We start from the raw sequence: 16,932 nt of genomic DNA on the forward strand, positions 1-16,932 counted from the left end.
GATGAACCCGGATTCGTCATTTTGGACCCGCGAAGAGGACTTACGACGGGCAGAGGAAGTGCTGCAGCGGCTATCAGGGTTAAAAGTAAGTTTTTGAAGAAAACGCTTGAAATGTCAATTTTGATTAATTAAAATGCCCTTGTTTTTAATAGGATTATTAAAAACCGGGCACTAATTTGATAAAATTGACCTTCACTTTAATCAAAGAAATCCGTACAATAATATTGAGTTTTAAGCCTTTTTTTTTGGCAATGGGATTTTGATGTCCCCAGCTAGTGCCAAAATTGTGAACGTACTGTTTCTGTAATATTTGCTGACTGCGGCAGTGAGCGCAATGCATGCTTTTTAGTGTAATTTTTAAGTTTATTGTAGGCGTGTTGTAATGTAATATTTCCGACGGTGGCAGTGAGCGCATGCGTGCACTGTGTCTTTTCAAATGTATTGTAGGCGTGGCCTTCAAAGTGACGTAGGTAGGAAAATGTAACGCGGTCGGAAAAAATAACAGAACACCAGCGAGTTTTTGATCACTGGGCCAAAAGTGTGATAAACAGCTATCAAGGTAAAACTTGCCTTTCTAGAATTGTTTGAGGGACCTTTAGATAACCTCAATAGTTTTGCATCTTTGGGTCAATAGAAATAGGCACCAATGCAAACATTGTGTGTACATATCAGATTCAGAGAATTCAACTTCTGCATTAAAATGTCCACTACATTTAAAAATCATATATATATATGTAGTCACCAGACATACTTTAGACCAAACATATGCTTGTATCAACGATATAGCTAACTGTTAAAAGTTCTCATTTTCTCAATAAACACATTTTACTACTATTTAATTACTACTAACAAGTATTCTTAACGCAATTTCCTCAACTGCTACCCAATTACCACATACAAATATTCTAATGATTAAAGTATATACAATATGAACTCTTTATTATTGTTCGCATTCTTTAATATTTTACTTAACAATGAAAAATAAAGATTCGTTATTACACTAATAAGAAAATTATATTTATTCAATAATTAACGTAGCCGTTTTCTTTTACTAATAAACAAATCACCACGCACCGCCTTCAGTAAGACCAGCAAAGTAGTGAAAGAAATTAGAGAGCAGTTTTCTTTCCCGCCCAAGTAGATGATTTGACGTCTTATGTCATTTGACCAGAGCAACCCGGAAATCGCAATGATCGCTGGAAGATGTAGTCCAAGAGCTGTCACGTGACGTCAGGGGAGGACGCGGAAGTTCCAGGTATTTGGAAAAGAGTCACCTGTTTTGCGATCAATTGGTGTTTTGTGGTTTCCCAAGAAAAATGAACAACCGAAAAGAAGCCCGAGGACGCGGAGGAGCTAAGGGGGTGAGGTTTAATAAGTATTTATTACAGTGCATTATATTGTGTGATATGCGCGGTATACATGTATACAGAGGTGTACATTTACTACTAGGGTTACAGTAACAGTACCTCCCATTTAACCATTTAGCGGCTAACGACTGTTGCTCTGTACACTTTGTCCTAAAAACCGCAATACCCCCTGAGTCAGGGTTAAACCAATCAATATATGTTTATGTAAATGCAAGTTGCATGCAGCGTTCCGATTGCTGAGAACATACAGTTTTCCTTTTTTTTAAATTAAGACCCACAATTAAAGGGAAATTTGCACTCTTCAAACTATTCTAATGCCACTATTTTCTACACACACATATATGGATAATACACTGTTCAAAATATGATTATATGCCTGTAGGAATAGTGTGTGTACATACATACACATACACACACACACAACACCTATAGTTATATAACCAAATTAAGTGTATTTCAATTTACAATGCTGTATCTTTATATTTGCATTGACAAATAATACACATATGACACTGCAAGCTACAGTGTTTGAACATTTCTTATTGCACTTGTATATAACTGTTTTTCCTCTCTGTTAAAGGGACAGTTAACACCAGAATTTTTGTTGTTTAAAAATTAATATAATCCCTTTATTACCCATTCCCCAGCTTTGCATAACCAACACTGTTATAGAAATACACTTTTTACCTCTGTAATTACCTTGTATCTAAGCCTCTGCAGACTGCCCCCTTATTTCAGTTCTTTTGATAGTCTTGCATTTTAGCCAATCAGTGCTCACTCCAGGGTAACTTCACTTGCATGAGCTCGATGTTATCTATATGAAACACATGAATGAATGCCCTCTAGTGGTCAAATGCATTGAGATTAGAGGCAGTCTTCATGGTCTATTAGCATATGAACCTCCTAGGTTTAGCTTTCAACTAAGAATACCAAGGGAACAAAGCAAATTTGTTGATAAAAGTAAATTGGAAAGTCGTTTAAAATTACATTTCCTATTTAAATCATTTAAGTTTTTTTGGACTTGACTGTCCCTTTTTAAACACGCAGTTGAAACCCCTAGAGCAGTGTTTCTCAACCTCCGTGCTCAAGTACCCCCAACAGGCCAGGTATCGTAGAGAACTGGTGAAACATGTCAGAGGAGAGGGCTTATGGGGCCCTTCTATTTTAAATAATACTAGACTAGTGATACGGCACAAGATTAATGTCTGAGCCGATACTTAGCTGTACATTCAGGCTTCTGGGTTATTTATATGGGATAACTAGAAAACTAATAAGGATCTCAATCTACCATATTGTTCGACAAAAATTTCAAGCTTTGTGGATAATACTAATTGAAGACCCGATATTTGTAACCGTAGCTTGCTACTAAGTAGGCCAAATATATATATATATATATATATATATATATATATATATATATATATATATATATATATATATATATATATATTGAATAGATCTACATGATGAACCAAAGAAAAAGACTCGACAATTATATTACTGATAATAAGTAATAATGGTAATTAGCTTAAGGAAGGAATATGGATAAGAGAGCTAAAGCTGGCTAAAATATAAGATATAAACTGAAAGGTAATAATTGGGGGACCAAGGACTAATCAATAAATATAATGATAAGGAAAGAAGTGCGCTGACTCACAGTAGATGAATGCTGGATAACATAGTTTATTGGCAGTCCAAAATAGTAACAGGTTACTAAGGTACACAGTCGGGATCGCCTGACGTGTTTCGTGTATGCGCTTCATCGGAGGATAATCAGAGTATGACCGTGAAAGCTTTTAAACTACCAATCCTAAAGAGGCTGAAATATGAGCCAATCAAGCAATGTGGCGCCACTGAACCGCAATATAACATATCGGGTGTAAAACTCAAAATAGAGAGCAATGTCTGTTTAGTGGGGTCACAGAGCTGCACTTAACACACAATATGGGTGATAACAATAATAATTACAATAACATCAGAAATTAGGTGAGAGGAATCTCACAAAAGTACACCAAAAGAAAATTACTTAAATGTGTTGTACCAAAATAAAGTTAAACAAGTGTACAGTTTACATAAACAATAATCACAAAAACTGTATGCAGGTTCAGTTTGTACAAAATGAACAAAAAAACAATATAATAAAATATATTAAAATGTTGATGAAAGAAAACACAGAACAACAAAAAAATAAAAAGATAAATAAGTGCGTAAATAGCTCATTGACCAATAATACAAAATACATATTAGCATACAGTAGGTGTGTCAATTGTTGTAAGCCTAAATTCTAAGCATCAAAGTAGGTGGTATAACATGTGAAAAGCTCCACAGCTAAGGTTGGCCACCCAAATAAAACAAGAAAAGTTACGATGTTGCGTAAGTATAAGGCTACAACAATGAAAAAACGAAAAAAGGGATTGGCGAAATACCCAAACTAGCGAAATGATACATATGTGTGTATATATAACAGATGACATGCTGGAAACTGTACTCGCAAGTAAACAAATATTTAGCAAGTTTTAATTCTAAAGTCAGGAATTCAAGAGACCAGGATGTCAAAAGTATGCGATAAGGAGGGAGAAAAAAAGAAAGTCGCTAGGGGCAAAAATAAAAAAAATTAGTAACACCTAATAACACAGCATTACATATTTTGAGTAGTTTTCTGTGAGACATAATAGGACACATATTTTTATTATATTTTTATTTTATTTTATCTTTTTATTTTCATTTTTTATCAACTAATGCATTACTCTATTTTTTAATTTTTGCCCCTAGCGACTTTCTTTCTTTTTTTTTTTTTCTCCCTCCTTATCACATACTTTTTACATCCTGGTCTCTTGAATTCCTTTTCACATGTTATACCACCTACTTTGATGCTTAGAATTTAGGCTTACAACAATTGACACACCTACTGTATGCTAATATGTATTTTTTTATTATTGGTCAATGAGCTATTTACTCACTTATTTATCTTTTTATTTTTTGTTGTTCTGTATTTTCTTTCATCAACATTTTAATATATTTTATTATTATTATATTGTTTTTTTTGTTCATTTTGTACAAACTGAACCTGCATACAGTTTTTGTGATTATTGTTTTTGTACACTGTACACTTGTTTAACTTTATTATTTTGGTACAACACATTTAAGTAATTTTCTTTTGGTGTACTTTTGTGAGATTCCTCTCACCTAATTTCTGATGTTATTGTAATTATTATTGTTATCACCCATATTGTGTGTTAAGTGCAGCTCTGTGACCCCACTGAACAGACATTGCTCTCTATTTTGAGTTTTACACCTGATATGTTATATTGCGGTTCAGTGGCGCTACATTGCTTGATTGGCTCATATTTCAGCCTCTTTAAGATTGAGTTTAAAAGCTTTCACGGTCATACTCTGATTAGCCTCCGATGAAGCACATCCACGCATGCGCAAAACGCGTAAGGCGATCCTGTGTACCTTAGTAACCTGTTACTATTTTGGACTGCCAATAAACTATGTTATCCAGCATTCATCTACTGTGAGTCAGCACACTTCTTTTCTTATCATTACGTTTACCAGCAGTTGGGTATACCGCTTTGTATTGCTGCACGTCGCTGCCCCAACCAGGATCCAAGGTTTCCACTCCACCTCCCTGTGACCTGTCACACACACACACACAGCGCCTAGCTACGTCAGGGGTGACGCACCAGGAAGTACGCTCCCACGAGGCCAGATCACTCTACACACCAAGAAGGATACGCATACTGCACCCTCCCGGTAGGGTTTCATCGCCAGCCCGAGAGGAAGTACAGCAGCGTGCCCTAGGCAGCCCACTGAGAGAGAGACAGACCAGTGGAGGGTAAGAGTCGACGCCTATGCTACTACTGTGACTTTGTGACTTACTGACACCCCTAACACCTAGGCTGAAGTGGATTGCACCATATATAAATATACCGGAACTGTATGAGAGTGGACCTGGAGTCAGTTGTTGTGGACTTTACGAACTTCTTTTGACTGCTTGTTCCCATACACACTGATATTGGCACTATACTCCCCATTTTCAAGGTTCCTTATATATACCATTTTGAAGAAACCAAAGGGGACTTTCTCACTGAACAAATTCTCTTTGTGAACTACTAATCAATAAATAGGTCTAAGTCCTGTCTCTTATTGATGCCCCTGGGATATTGGTTTGTAAAGTAAAAATCCAGATCCAAAATCCAGTAGAGACTACATTGTTGTCACCATCTGGGGAGAGCTGCATCTCTAAAAAAGAGATGGCATCATGTGCTACATTATGTGTGAATGTAAGATTAAAATTATTGCTATTAAGCCAATCAATAAACCTATTCACACACACACACGCATATATAAATATATATATATATATATATATATATATATATATATATATATATATATATTAGTATGATACCTTTCTATTATTATTATTATTTTTATTATTATAATATCGCATTTGAATAATGAACTATAACAGCCATATAATAGTGTCTAAGATAAGTGGACGATTACATTTGTAACCACAGTTTGCTACTGTTGCCACAAATCTTTATAATAGTATCTATGTATTAATATGATACTTCCTGCTTATTATCATAGTGAACTTTAGTGGTGAACTATAACGGCTTAATATTGGTGTTTAATATAAGTGGGCGATTTACACTTGTAACCGCATGTTGCTACTACTGATACAAATTCCAATGATAGTATCTATATTTGAATATGATACTTTCTGACTTTTTATTAAAGTGTATCTCATCAGTAAACTATAACACTTTATCATTGGTGGTCACTAAAAGTAGGTGGTCGCAGCTCCTTTCATATACTTATATGAGCAGTAGGGCAATTGAGTATGTATCACTGGCACTCTATGGGGGGTAATATATTGGGGATTTGTTGTTAATAGAAAGGAAAAAAAAAACCTCTATATTGTATTAGCTGCCTCTTATATTGTTCATAGAGTAATCCATACCGTTCTGAGTTTGCACCTAAACACCAATATTACATAATCACTGACCACTAACTACATAATAGCTTAACCAATGCCACATGATATCATCATCATCAATATGAGAGCAGCTTGACTATGTCAGTTCGATTGGTTTACTGGTGATCATATATTAGTGGTTTTATTAATACACTAACATATATACTTCCTAACTATCCCATATAGATAAGGAATATATTGGACCCAGACTACCATTGTGATTATTAATGTTCCCTGGTTTCATTTTTACTTGGTCTTACCTTTTGTTTATTAGCCAGTCCATGTCTAGTATTTTGTTTTTAAAGCAACCCATTTTTTATGCGTGAAACGCGTAAGACAGTTGAACCCTCTCCTCTGTGTTTGGTGACTTTTTATAATGAAATAAAGATAGTTTTAACTGTTGCTCTGTAGCGGCATTCTACTTTTCTTTTGGATTGTTGTGGTTGGTCCACCGCTTTTTTGCCGGCTCCACGCAGCCCCTGTCTGGCTTTAACCCTCTTCTGTGCTCATTCCTTGGAGTGTTTTTTGCAGCGGTATTTACTCTTTAACCCATTTTTGAATCATTATCAATAAAGTGTAATTTTTTTATTTAAAGTTGACGTATCCATACAATATTATTTCTGAGGAATTAGAGTGCTAATGTGTATCCTTTTTCCAGCTTCTCTCAGCTGATCAGTAACCATGGTTACTAACCTGCACTCACCCATCAGCTGATTATTTCACCTGTGCACTAGTTCAGCTATAATGAAAACCTGGCCTGTTGGGGGTACATGAGGACCGCGGTTGAGAAACACTGCTACTAATAGGACCAAGCTAACCACAATTAAAAACCTTTTTTAAAAAAAGTGCTTGCTCTATCTGAATCATGAAAGTTTAATTTTAACTTTGAAATCCATTTATAACTATAACAAATATTTAAAGTGGTGTAGACAACTTGGTATTGTAATATAAAACGTTTTATTATGTGTAGTAAAAAAAGATGTAATATATTGTTGTTTTACCCCCCCCCCCCCCACTTCCTGATGGCTAACTCTGACAGGATTTACCAGTTCTGTGAATTGAAAGTGCTCACAGCACAACAAGTTTAACCATGCTACATATATGTTGCACAATAATGCACTTTTTACTAACAAAATGACAGTGGTGAGTTTTGTTTACTCCTATAACAAGGATGGCTCCTCTGAATAAAGCATTTGGTGGGTTTAATTTGACCTTTAAAAAAACATTATTAAACACAGACTCTCTTAACAAAATTAAACACCTTGTACAAGACGTATTGTGTAGTATTGAAATAAATTAACATGCAGGTTGAGTGTGAAAACGCTATTCAAAAAGTTTTTACACTCAACCTGCATGTTAATTTATTTCAATACTACACAAGAAGTCTTGTACAAGGTGTTTAATTTTGTTAACCCTTTCGTGCCGGGGTTAACGTGTCTATATCGGAACAACTGTTCGGATGTAAACAAATTGAAATCTCGCGATAGTGCACGTGATCACGAGATTTCAATGATGGAATTGTGTCAGGGGGTGTCCCTATGATTCTAGGCACTCCCTCCAGACCGCGATCCCATCAGGGAAGCGCCAGTGGCTTCAGGAAAGCCAAGTGGTTAGGACGTTGTATTCCGTCCTTCGGCGCTAAAGCCCAGCAAATTTCGGACGGAATACAACGTCCTAACGGCGTTAAAAGGTTCAGCAACTCTGTGAGGGAGAGCAGTCAAATAATTAAGACTTTGTGAGTTTCCTTGGTTCATGATAAACTATTTGCTATATTACTACTGGACTTAGACTTAGTAGAGCAGCTGTAAGTTGTGTGCATTATTTTTGCAGACAAGGTGATTGATACCTGGTATACTTTAAAATAAATGCAGTATGGAAATTCAAGCATTATTGAGTTACAGAGACTATAAGGCATTTTACTATACTTCACTGTGGGAGGCGGTGCTTCCCTGACACTGGCAGAATGCTGAGAGCAGTATTGCTACGGTGTAATGTAAATGATCCCTTTAGACAGTATTAAATACCAATACAATGAATTTACGTGTGTGAAATGAAACTCAAACTCTTGTTACAATATAATTGTGAAACTAGTACATGAATAATAAACCTATATGAGTTTTCACAGTACTGTACGTTTTTAAGTTTGACATTGCGGATGCAAAATTATGGTAGAAAATCTTTAAGGAATTAGTTAAAAATTAACAGATTAAAACATCTATAAAAATGTGTGTAAACTTGGTTACAATTTAACTAAGAATATGGACATTACAATCTATGAAACACAATCTCATATTTATATATGTGTGTGTGTGTATATATGTATGGATATATGTATATGTGTATATATATATATATATATATATATATATATATATATATATAAAGAAAAACGAGTGCAAGCAGGTATCTCCAATTCCAACCTCGATTTATTAGTTTAAAAATCCATGTTGTACATGATCAATGGAAAATCACAAGTATTACTTGACAAACAATTGCTGCTGCTGACATGTTTCGCCACTCAAGGCGTAATCATAGCTGCAGTAAAAATCACAGTCTGCCTATTTAAGGCAGCTGGACAACTTCTATATATATACACACATACCATATTTTTCGCTCCATAAGACGCACCTGACCATAAGATGCACCTAGTTTTTAGAGGAGGAAAACCAAGAAAAAAAATATGCTGAATTATTTGACCCAATTCATATAGAGCATCAATCTATTATGTCAAAGTAAGTGCAGTGAAAAAACTTTTTTGCAAACCAAATTAGAGCTGTATCTTTTTACCCTATAAATAGCTGTAGGCAGCAAATATAGCAGTAATTCTAGAGCCATAAGGAATAAGACAAAACCAACAGGCTCAAAGGTTATCATATCAATCTAAAGCCCATTCTTTGTGTTCCCATCGGACCTCTTGTAGTGACAGGGGGCAGCTGATGATGGCTTACCATACTGATGAGAAGGTCTGAGTATTACTCCGACACTGATCCTCTGCACGTCACAGACTGAAGTGCTGGGCAGTAAGTCAAAAGCCACCACTGCATACAGCACACACAGACGGTCTCCAGTATATGGGATCTCGCCAGTCACCATCTGCCACAGTGTTACTGCAAAGTCCGCCTTTACTGTGACCGGCTCTTCTCTCTGCAACTCCGGGGCTCGGTGCGTGTAGGTGCCTCCCAGGTGGGCGGAGTTAGGTGCAGCACAGGTCTTCTTCACTGTTCTGTGCACGGGAATAATTTTTAAGTGCTGTCAATCAAATCAATGCGCTGCCGCTTACTAGAGGGAACATGGCGATTTGGCTCCAGGCCACACACATTCGCTCCATAAGACGCACAAACATTTCCCCTTTTGAGGGGGGAAAAAAGTGCGTCTTATTGAGCGAAAAATACAGTGTGTATATATATATATATATATATATATATATATATATATATATATATATATATATATATATATATATATATATATATATATATATATATATATATATATAGATATATACATACAGGGAGTGCAGAATTACTAGGCAAGTTGTATTTTTGAGGATTAATTTTATTATTGAGCAACAACCATGTTCTCAATGAACCCAAAAAACTCATTAATATCAAAGCTGAATAGTTTTGGAAGTAGTTTTTAGTTTGTTTTTAGTTATAGCTATTTTAGGGGGATATCTGTGTGTGCAGGTGACTATTACTGTGCATAATTTTTAGGCAACTTAACAAAAAACAAATATATACCCATTTCAATTATTTATTTTTACCAGTGAAACCAATATAACATCTCAACATTCACAAATATACATTTCTGACATTAAAAAACAAAAACAAATCAGTGATCAATATAGCCACCTTTCTTTGCAAGGACACTCAAAAGCCTGCCATCCATGGATTCTGTCAGTGTTTTGATCTGTTCACCATCAACATTGCGTGCAGCAGCAACCACAGCCTCCCAGACACTGTTCAGAGAGGTGTACTGTTTTCCCTTGTAAATCTCACATTTGATGATGGACCACAAGTTCTCAATGGGGTTCAGATCAGGTGAACAAGGAGGCCATGTCATTAGATTTTCTTCTTTTATACCCTTTCTTGCCAGCCACGCTGTGGAGTACTTGGACGCGTGTGATGGAGCATTGTCCTGCATGAAAATCATGTTTTTCTTGATGGATGCAGACTTCTTCCTGTACCACTGCTTGAAGAAGGTGTCTTCCAGAAACTGGCAATAGGACTGGGAGTTGAGCTTGACTCCATCCTCAACCCGAAAAGGCCCCACAAGCTCATCTTTGATGATACCAGCCCAAACCAGTACTCCACCTCCACCTTGCTGGCGTCTGAGTCGGACTGGAGCTCTCTGCCCTTTACCAATCCAGCCACGGGCCCATCCATCTGGCCCATCAAGACTCACTCTCATTTCATCAGTCCATAAAACCTTAGAAAAATCAGTCTTGAGATATTTCTTGGCCCAGTCTTGACGTTTCAGCTTGTGTGTCTTGTTCAGTGGTGGTCGTCTTTCAGCCTTTCTTACCTTGGCCATGTCTCTGAGTATTGCACACCTTGTGCTTTTGGGCACTCCAGTGATGTTGCAGCTCTGAAATATGGCCAAACTGGTGGCAAGTGGCATCTTGGCAGCTGCACGCTTGACTTTTCTCAGTTCATGGGCAGTTATTTTGCGCCTCGGTTTTTCCACACGCTTCTTGCAACCCTGTTGACTATTTTGAATAAAACGCTTGATTGTTCGATATTCACGCTTCAGAAGCTTTGCAATTTTAAGAGTGCTGCATCCCTCTGCAAGATATCTCACTATTTTTGACTTTTCTGAGCCTGTCAAGTCCTTCTTTTGACCCATTTTGCCAAAGGAAAGGAAGTTGCCTAATAATTATGCACACCTGATATAGGGTGTTGTCATTAGACCACACCCCTTCTCATTACAGAGATGCACATCACCTAATATGCTTAATTGGTAGTAGGCTTTCGAGCCTATACAGCTTGGAGTAAGACAACATGCATAAAGAGGATGATGTGGTCAAAATACTCATTTGCCTAATAATTCTGCACTCCCTGTATGTGTGTATATATATATATATATATATTTATATATATAGATCAATGATAAGTCATTTTAAGAATTTTTATTAAAAAAAATGAAGTTGTGTATTATAAGACAAATAAAAACCAAGTTTGGGTTGTACAGAGAGATTAAAAGACAATCTGTGGTATAATTGATAGAAATATTTTTGTCTGTAGATCTTGGCCTTTTTCTCCACACAGACCATAAAAATAGAGAATAGCTTGCTGTGCTCTCAATGTCGCCAGTATAAATGGCTTTACCTAGCCCTGAAGCGCGCTACAGTAAAGTAAATGGCACTAACAAAGTGGTTGGGATTTGCAAACAACCCTGTAAAACTTATCTCTTTAAAATAAAAAGCCACGGCTGACAGGTGGGCCATCCAAATGTTAATAAAATTAGCTGCACAAATGGTTAATGCCACAATACACTCTTTCATTGTGTACATACTGCACAATGATGTAAACAATGTTTACTGCCCCTTTAAAGGGACATAAAACTCAATGTAAATGCACACAAATGCATTTTACTTTTGAATATATTTATTAGCAAAAAATGCTTCTAGTAAAAGTTTTCTCTGTTTCCATGTTCATATGCACTGGGCACCCTCATAGAAATACCATGCCCGCCTTGAGAACCAGCAGTGCCGTTCATTTGTCACTTTTAAAATATATGCTTTCTGGGGCACTGTTTGAATAAAGGTGCAATGAGCATATGCAAAAGCAGTCATAACTTTTAAAGAAATCACTTTTAATATTACATATGCCGGGCAAAAATGCTTCAATTTAACATTTAGATTTTATGTCCTTTTATGATAAAGAAATGATTGTTGTGGGAATTATTAAAACTTAAAGGGATAATATACACCAATTTTTCATATAACTGCATGTAAAAGACACCACTCTAAAGAAGAAAATGCACAGAAACTGATCTAAAAATCCAGTTTAAAACCTTTTAAAACCTACTTAGAAGCTCCCAGTTTAGCACTGTTGATGAGATAGTCTGGGACACCCACTGAAAGGGGCTGGGTAAACAAAAAGAGCAGACACTTCCTACCTCCCCCTTCCCTGCATGTGAAAAGACAGATAACATAAACTGGAGCCAGCAGGAAGTCTGTAAACGCGTGTATACATCTGGCACTGTGGGGCTTGGTTAGGAGTCTGAAAGTCAGCACAATGTTCTAAAAAAAAAAAAAGCAAATCTATACATTTTTTTTATAAAACCACTACCAGATGGGCTATATAAATGGATCATCTACAAAACATTTATGCAAAGAAAAATCTAGTGTACAATGTCCCTTTAACAAGCTGCTTCTATTAGTGGTTTTCAACAACCTACTTTCTTTTCTGTTGATTTTGGTATTCAGAAAGAGAAGTCTCACTCCACACTAAGGTCACTTTTATGTATGTTGTGGCTATCGAAGCTCATCTTTGTGCATTGCCAAGATCATTTTTGTGTATTGCAAAAATTGTTTCTATTCAAAATTTAAATTCACTTATGTGCATTTCATTATTTGAGTTTTTATGTCCCTTTAAATCTATAGAAAAATGCATTGTTTGCGGAGGTTGGATTTCGTTGGGAATTTATCTCAAGGGGGTATTTCAAAGAATTAATTGATCAGGGATTAAAAGATAAGAATATTCAGCGAATAAAGAGATTGACGTGTTTTATATTAGAATATAATATATTGAGTTAAAAAAATCTTTGAAATATTAAAGTAACATTGACATATTTTACAGGAGTGTAATCCTGATGTATTGGTATTTGAGCAGTCATCAGCTTATAGAATGGTAATCCTAAAGAAATATCTGTCTGAGCAGCTATATTCTTCTGTATCTAACTATATAATATATATAAATGTTTACATTACTTTTTCGATAAAACCTGTGTAGACAGAGAGATAGAGGCGCCTCATAGGACAGTATCGTGCAGAAAGATCTAATCAAAATCTGTAAAGAAGCTCATAAACCGAGGTACTCACAAAAGCGGCGGCATACATGTATGCCTCCTGGATACTCCGCAGACAGCTCCCACTACTGACGTCGATCGTGAGGTGGCCGTTGATTGGTCCTTTGATCCCACGCCCAAGTACCCGTATGGTTGTCTGTCGGGCACGAAAAGTCCCGCCCTGCACTGTAAGGCATACAGTTATGCCGCCACTTTTGTGAGTACCTCGGTTTATGAGCTTCTTTACAGATTTTGATTAGATCTTTCTGCACAATACTGTCCCATGAGGCGCCTCTATCTCTCTGTCTACACAGGTTTTATCCCATCGCTTATATCCTAAGAGTGCTGCCTGATCGTTTGAGAAATACACCACCAAGGATTATCCTGCTTCCCCGGATGGTTTGGAACTGTTTATATGCGCACCTCACATAGAGACTCTCGTGCTCTATTATTTTGAACATTACTTTTTCATTTAAACTTGCCAGGAACTTTGCATGTGTCAGATAATTTAAATGTTCCAAAAATCAAAGTGGATCATTTATATAAACTTTAGGACCTTTTTTTATGATGATCAGATAGAAGGGCTCAACTTGGGATAGACCAAGCTCAGTAGCCCGCTCTATGGGATGGTCTCTTTTTGCCCAACATGTTCTTCACAGAAGAAAGGCATGATAAGTGATGGTAAATCCCAGCGTTTAACAAATGCTAGGATTTACCATCACTTACAATAAAGTGGAGTTTAAGTCCATGTTACTAAAAAAAGGGTGCTAAACTCACCCTGACTGCTGCTGCAGCTTGCTAGACTCAGCAGCTCCAGCCACCCATGGCAACAGTGCTCTTCTACCAATGAGGTGATGGAACACTGTCAGCTGACACACACGGCTATTGGTTTAGAGGTGCAAACGTCACCTCGTTGGTAGAAGAGCAATGTGACATGGGCGGCCGGAACTGCTGAGTTTAGCAAACTGCAGCAGCAGCCAGGGTGAGTTTAGTACCCTTTATTTTTAATAACTGATAACTTAAACTCCACTTCATTTTCAGTGATAGTAAATCCTAGCGTTTGTTTTACCCTCACTTTATTTGATATTCTAAATGATCTATATTTCTGATTGTTTATGGGGGATGTAACTTAAAAATCTACAATCCTGACATTCTCTTCCAGGCTCCATTTTTACTGCCTGGTTTAGATGCGGATAACGAGTCTGAAGATGAGGGAAGTTTGGAAGCAGAGCTCCTTGCTCTGACTGGAGGAAAATCATCTGCGAACAAAGGAAAACCTAAAGGGAAAGGTATGGCGGGGAAGATCAGAAAGTGTGTAGAAGCCTTTAGTGTCACTTTATTACTTATAGGGACATGAAACCCAAAATTTGCTTTCATGCTTCAGAGCATATGATTTCAAACAACTTTGCTGCTCCTTCAACAAAGAATACCAAGAGACTGAAGCAAATTTGATAATATAAGTAAATTGGAAAGTAGTTTAGAATTGTATGGTTTATCTGGGTTTCATGTCCCTTGATAGAATTCCCCCAATGCTGCCGCATTGAGGCTTATACTTACTACCTCCTTTTTCTGTCTCTAGAGCCACTCCCTATGGAGCATATTGAGAGGATGGCGGCTCTTTGTATGCAGGACATTGAAGATGATGATGAAGATCTAGAAGAAGATGAAGATGAAGATCTTTTGGTGAGAAGGGAATGAGAGAGGGATCCAGTATAAAAGAGATTTAGGTATTCTATGCCCCACCCTAATAATCATTTTGTGACAGGCAGAGCTGGAAGAAGTCTTGGGGAAAGAAAGTGAGGCGCCCAAGATAAGTGTCCCCATTCCGCAGGTGAGTAAAATCTCAGCTAGTTCATAGAACTAATGACTTTGCCCTGTTTTCTTAATTACGATGTTATCCTAGACTGCTCCTCAAGTTGGGGGTATAGAAAACACACTCAGTGAGCGCCTGGCAATGTATAAAGAAGCTTTGACTAATGCAAAGCATGCAGGAGACGGAACTAAAGCAAGAAGATATGAGCGAGGAATAAAGGTTTGATGTTTTGATAAAAATATTTTCTGAATATATCCTGGGGCTTTTTTTTCTCTCTAACTCACTTATATCACTTTTCTGTACTATTATATCCTAGACTCTAGAAGACTTACTACGTTCTGCCAAGAAGGGAGGGTCCGTGAATACAGATGATATTCCTCCTCCAGTGGCAGTTGGAAAGAGCTGTGATGCACCAGGTCCTGTACAAATTGCACCAGCTCCTGTACTGGTTGTACCATTGACTCCTGATCCAGCCACCCAACCTAAACCAGTTTTACCTGTGAATGGAGAAAGTTCAAGAGTCCCCTTTGCCCTTAAAGTTCCTCCCCCAGTACCTACAAAACCTCAGAGCCTTCCACAGCTCACAGAAGCATTGAAATCAACAGCACCTGTAGTACCCTCTGTACCGTCCACCCCTAGTCCAGGTAAATAGAAAAGGACTTGTGTAACCAGATTACATAGAGTGATATATTGCTAAGTGTTAATAATATTATGTCTCTTGCACAGAGTCTGATGGAGACAGAAGAAGAGTGCTGGAGCGACAGAGAGAATATAAATTGGCAGCTTTGCAGAGCAAGCAACAGGGAGATTCAGAGATGGCCAGTAAATATTATCGTGTTGCCAAGGTAACTCCAAAATTGTTATTTCCATAAGAATATAGAAATTCCCCTTTCTAGGGAACTTGTGGACTGTGATCCCACTAGAAATCTATTTTATAATATAACAAAAAGTTGAAACCTATCTGTAGCGGACACTGGAGGAATGGCCCCCGGGCTTGGGATCCAGACCTCTTCTGCCTCAGCATTTGTCCCTTCTCTGGCAGGGAACATCTAGTAGCATACCTTCCTTTCCAGAACCTCCTGGCTTGTAGTGCGCTTTAAATTTCCGCATAAATGTCAGCCACACACTGGATAAAGTGGGGAACACACAGTACACTGTTTACATTAGGGAGGAGGGAGTAACTCGGGGTCACATCCTGCTAACATCCTGGCTTAGTCAGTTTACACTAGACCAAAGGGCTAACGACATCAGGTTAACATAATGACATTATAATGAAACAGGAAGTTATAGCAAACCCCAACAATACTAATTGCATTACTGAAGTAAACAAAAAAGAACATCCTAGTCTCTGGGTTCAGAAATTACCCGAGTTAAAGAGACACAAAAGTCAAAATTAAACTTTCATGATTCAGATTGAGCATTCAATTTTAAGCAACTGTCTAATTTACTCCTAGTATTTATTTTTCTTCCTTCTCTTGGAATCTTTATTTGAAAAGCAGGAATGTAAAGCTTAAGAGCCAGCCCATTTTTGGTTCAGAAGTCTGGATAGCACTTGCTTATTGGTGGCTACCTAAATGAGCCGACTCCTAAGCTTTACATTCCTGCTTTTCATATAAAGTTACCAAGTGAATGAAGAAAAATGGATAATAGGAGTAAATTAGAAAGTTGGTTAAATTTGCATGGTCTATCTGAATTATGAAAGAAAAAAAACAGAATTTATGCTTACCTGATAAATTACTTTCTCCAACGGTGTG

The 16,932-nt window shown here is 37.2% G+C and overlaps 1 protein-coding gene across 1 annotated transcript in view; it reads left to right on the forward strand.

Annotated features, from left to right (window-relative positions):
- The first annotated feature begins 484 nt into the window (after positions 1–484).
- Positions 485–16,932, forward strand: part of CC2D1A (coiled-coil and C2 domain containing 1A) — a 259,462-nt gene continuing 243,014 nt past the window's right edge. Inside the window, exons 1-8 of the mRNA XM_053718166.1 lie at positions 485–559; positions 1,172–1,361; positions 14,528–14,654; positions 14,945–15,048; positions 15,131–15,196; positions 15,269–15,397; positions 15,495–15,822; positions 15,905–16,023. Coding sequence (XP_053574141.1) covers positions 1,317–1,361; positions 14,528–14,654; positions 14,945–15,048; positions 15,131–15,196; positions 15,269–15,397; positions 15,495–15,822; positions 15,905–16,023 — 918 coding nt within the window. The 5' untranslated portion in view covers positions 485–559; positions 1,172–1,316. The remainder of the gene's footprint in view (positions 560–1,171; positions 1,362–14,527; positions 14,655–14,944; positions 15,049–15,130; positions 15,197–15,268; positions 15,398–15,494; positions 15,823–15,904; positions 16,024–16,932) is intronic.

The sequence above is a fragment of the Bombina bombina genome, chromosome 6 (genome assembly GCF_027579735.1).
Source record: "Bombina bombina isolate aBomBom1 chromosome 6, aBomBom1.pri, whole genome shotgun sequence".
Lineage (NCBI taxonomy): Eukaryota > Metazoa > Chordata > Amphibia > Anura > Bombinatoridae > Bombina > Bombina bombina.